This window comes from Populus nigra, chromosome 16 (genome assembly GCF_951802175.1).
Source record: "Populus nigra chromosome 16, ddPopNigr1.1, whole genome shotgun sequence".
Lineage (NCBI taxonomy): Eukaryota > Viridiplantae > Streptophyta > Magnoliopsida > Malpighiales > Salicaceae > Populus > Populus nigra.
The window spans coordinates 3,892,807-3,896,132 of NC_084867.1; the positions used below are offsets into that span (position 1 = coordinate 3,892,807).

Consider the following 3,326-nt stretch of genomic DNA (forward strand, 5'->3'; position numbering starts at 1 on the left):
AAGCTAATCTCTTAATCCTAAATTTTTATTACTAGACCACCACTTGAATAGTTAACTAAATTCAATAAATCTTGATTTTATTTAATGTAATAATCAACCTTTTATTTGTGTTAAATGGTGTGCGAGCTAGTACGTACGTACCACCACAGCAAATCAATTTGCATTATACCATTCAAATTAAGCTGTAATCCAAGGACGGAATTTTAATTATAATTTAATTTAAGAACATGCAAGAAACATTACCTAATCACGAAAAGAGAAGTCTGTCACTACAGTCAACCACGATGTCCCTTTCAACTGCCCATAATTTCATGCAATTTGGACAATCTTCCTCGAGCAAACAGAATATATGCGTGAGGTGCAATAGTTTTCAAATCTACATAATAAATATTAAGCCTCAACGTCTTCCTATTGACATTCGTAATGCCTTCAAAATCTTGCTTCGCCACGTCCATTCTGGAACAATAGAGTGCTTGACATCTGGGTTTAGAAGCTTAATACGCACAACTTCTTTGAGCAAAGATTTTAAATCTTGTTCATCGCCATATACGCGTATACAGAAGAATGTGCTAGAGATGCTTGGAAGGTCTTGCTTAGGTTAGCGAGAATGATTTACGATTCTGTACTTGGTCGAAGCTTTAGCAAGCAAGAGCAGAAGAAGTTGGGATACTGGGCATTCGTTGCTTGCTCGTTCATTGCATTGAGTTTCTTCACCAACTTTAAGCCCTTCTTGGGCCCTCTATCAGTTTGTAAGTCATTCATTATTCAGTCTGCTATATATATACATTTGGTGCTATCCCTCTTTAACCTATATGGATCTTGCAGTGAATTTGAGGTTATCAATGGGAGAAGATGAGAAGCTTCATCTTTTTAGTGATACAGACAGCTCTTTGCTGATAGCCAACGGTAAGCTTTGATCCACAAAAATGTTCTGGAGCTAGGGACTGCCGCTCAATTCGGTTGTGTCAGCGACGGGCTATATAATCCAAATAAAATTTATAATATATCTAACATTTCTGTTTACATAATTATTATCTTTGTTATATTTAGTCTTTGTCAATTAATGTTGATTTCTGATGATGCAGAAACTGTAGGCAGCAGCAGTTCAACTGCCAATGATACAAGCAGCTCGCATGAATTAGCAGAAATAATGAGGAGTACATTAATTGTCAATGATACAGACAGCTCTCATGGAGAATCAGAAATTCGGGGTAAATTTTTCTTTTACGTATTTTCTTTTGAGAAAATCAGCTATATATATATATATATATATATATATTACTTAAGTCCATTTAATTGATTTTTGAAGATGCAGAAATTATAATGAATAGTACCTCAATTGACAATGCTACAGGCAGATCTCAGGAGGTATTTAAGGGTAAGTTTTTCTATTTTTTAAGAGAAAAATAAAATAAATCAGCTAGTAAAAGATCACCTCAGTTGGTCAACCTGAGTTTAATCTCAAGCAACTTACATTGCATCCAACTTAGAATACTTTTTTTCTTGATTTTAATGCAGAAAGTCATACACAGAACATGGAAACCAATGATACAAGCAACTCCCCATCGTTAGTCAAAGGTGTGTTTCCATCAATGTTTACAAGAAAAAAGAAAAAGAAAATTAACACAGTGATAATTAATTATGTCATGACAGCGGTTAGCTATGCAATGATGAGCTCAAGAAAGTTAGTGTATTCTTACATGAGTTATTTAATGTTGCAGAAAATGATATTTACATGGTCAACAATACAAACAGCTCTCTTCCAAAAGCAACAGGTGAGCACTTAGGATCATTTCTTAGAAATAAATTTCTAATTGATTTAAAAAATCTGAATCATTGAGGATGTGAACAGAGTCAACCAACATCACATGATGAAAGCTCATAACTCCCTGACTTAATTCTGATAATGTTGATTAATTTTTGAAGATGCAGATGTTGTAACAAAGAACAACACAATCGAGCCTCTATGCACTCTCATGGGTAGATCAGATTTCTGCGAGATTAAAGGGGACATCAGGATTGATGGAAAATCCTACACTGTTTTTATAGTCTCATCTGAAACTGACATCCTGACAGCAGAGAATACTTCATGGAGTATTAGGCCTTATGCGCGAAAAGGTGACCAAGCTGCAATGGGTGCGGTTAGGGAATGGACAGTAAAACTTGTGACCGGTGCCTCAGATATCCCTCAATGCACTCAAAATCATTGTGTTCCGGCAATCCTTTTTTCGGCTGGAGGATATGCAGGAAACCATTTTCATGCCTTCACTGACGTAATTCTTCCTCTGTTCTTGACATCTAGACCCTACAATGGAGAAGTACAGTTTCTTATTACCAACGGTAGGCCTGCGTGGATTTCCAAGTTCGAAACAATAATGAAAGCGCTGTCTAGATATCAGCTGATCAGCATTGATAACAGCCAAGATATACATTGCTACGATAGCATGACAGTCGGCCTCAAGCGTCGAACCAACAAGGAGCTCAGCATTGATCCTGATCCTTCAAGTTCTCCATATTCCATGAAGGACTTCAGGAAGTTTCTAAGAAGTTCCTACTCTTTAAGGAAAACAATGGCAACTAAAATCAGGAACGGTTCAAAGAAAAGGCCAAGGCTTCTAATCATTTCGAGAAAGAGATCGCGAGCTTTTACAAATGTTGGTGAAATAGTTACCATGGGTAAAAGATTGGGATACAGGGTAGTCGTAGCGGAACCTGATGCAGACGTATCAGGATTTGCACAGATTATTAATTCCTGTGATGTGGTGATGGGAGTTCATGGTGCTGGTCTAACCAACATTGTTTTCCTTCCCGAAAATGCAGTGCTAGTCCAAGTAATTCCCTTCGGAGGAACAGAATGGCTGTCAAGAACTTACTTCGAAGAGCCTGCAAAGGGGATGAACATAAGGTATTTGGACTACAAAATCAGATTAGAAGAGAGCACTTTGATACAGCAATACCCAGCAGACCATGTAGTTTTGAGGGATCCCTCTGCAATTTGGAAACAGGGCTGGTCTGCAGTTGAGTCAATATATTTACGTCAGCAAAATGTAACCCTAAATGTGAATAGGTTTAGACCCACTCTGGTAAAAGCTTTAGACCTTTTGCATCAGTGAATATGCTACATTTTTTTCAGGATACAGAGTCTTCTTTGCCTCAGTTTTCAAATTATATATATTCAGTTCTTACAGCAGTCTTCTTCTTTTTCTTTTCTTTTTTTAACAAAAAGGAGATTCCAACTCCAGGTTTAGAAAAAAGGGATTTGATCCATGTATAAATAATGGCTTGGAGCATCACTAAACTTGTACAGGTAGCATTGTTCATTATAA

General features: G+C 37.0%; 1 protein-coding gene across 3 annotated transcripts; it reads left to right on the forward strand.

The window, feature by feature from the left end:
• The first annotated feature begins 402 nt into the window (after positions 1-402).
• LOC133675711 (beta-1,2-xylosyltransferase XYXT1-like) lies at positions 403-3,326 on the forward strand. 3 transcript variants are annotated; one of them, XM_062097170.1, is made up of 7 exons: positions 403-749; positions 826-906; positions 1,086-1,211; positions 1,310-1,378; positions 1,519-1,578; positions 1,722-1,775; positions 1,927-3,326. In XM_062097170.1, the coding sequence occupies exons 1-7, from the start codon at positions 608-610 to the stop codon at positions 3,111-3,113; spliced, it is 1,719 nt and encodes a 572-aa protein (XP_061953154.1). In that variant the 5' UTR covers positions 403-607; the 3' UTR covers positions 3,114-3,326. The 3 variants fall into 3 exon arrangements, with proteins under 3 accessions (XP_061953154.1, XP_061953157.1, XP_061953156.1); XM_062097173.1 differs by having other exon boundaries at positions 1,933-3,326; XM_062097172.1 differs by having other exon boundaries at positions 1,316-1,378.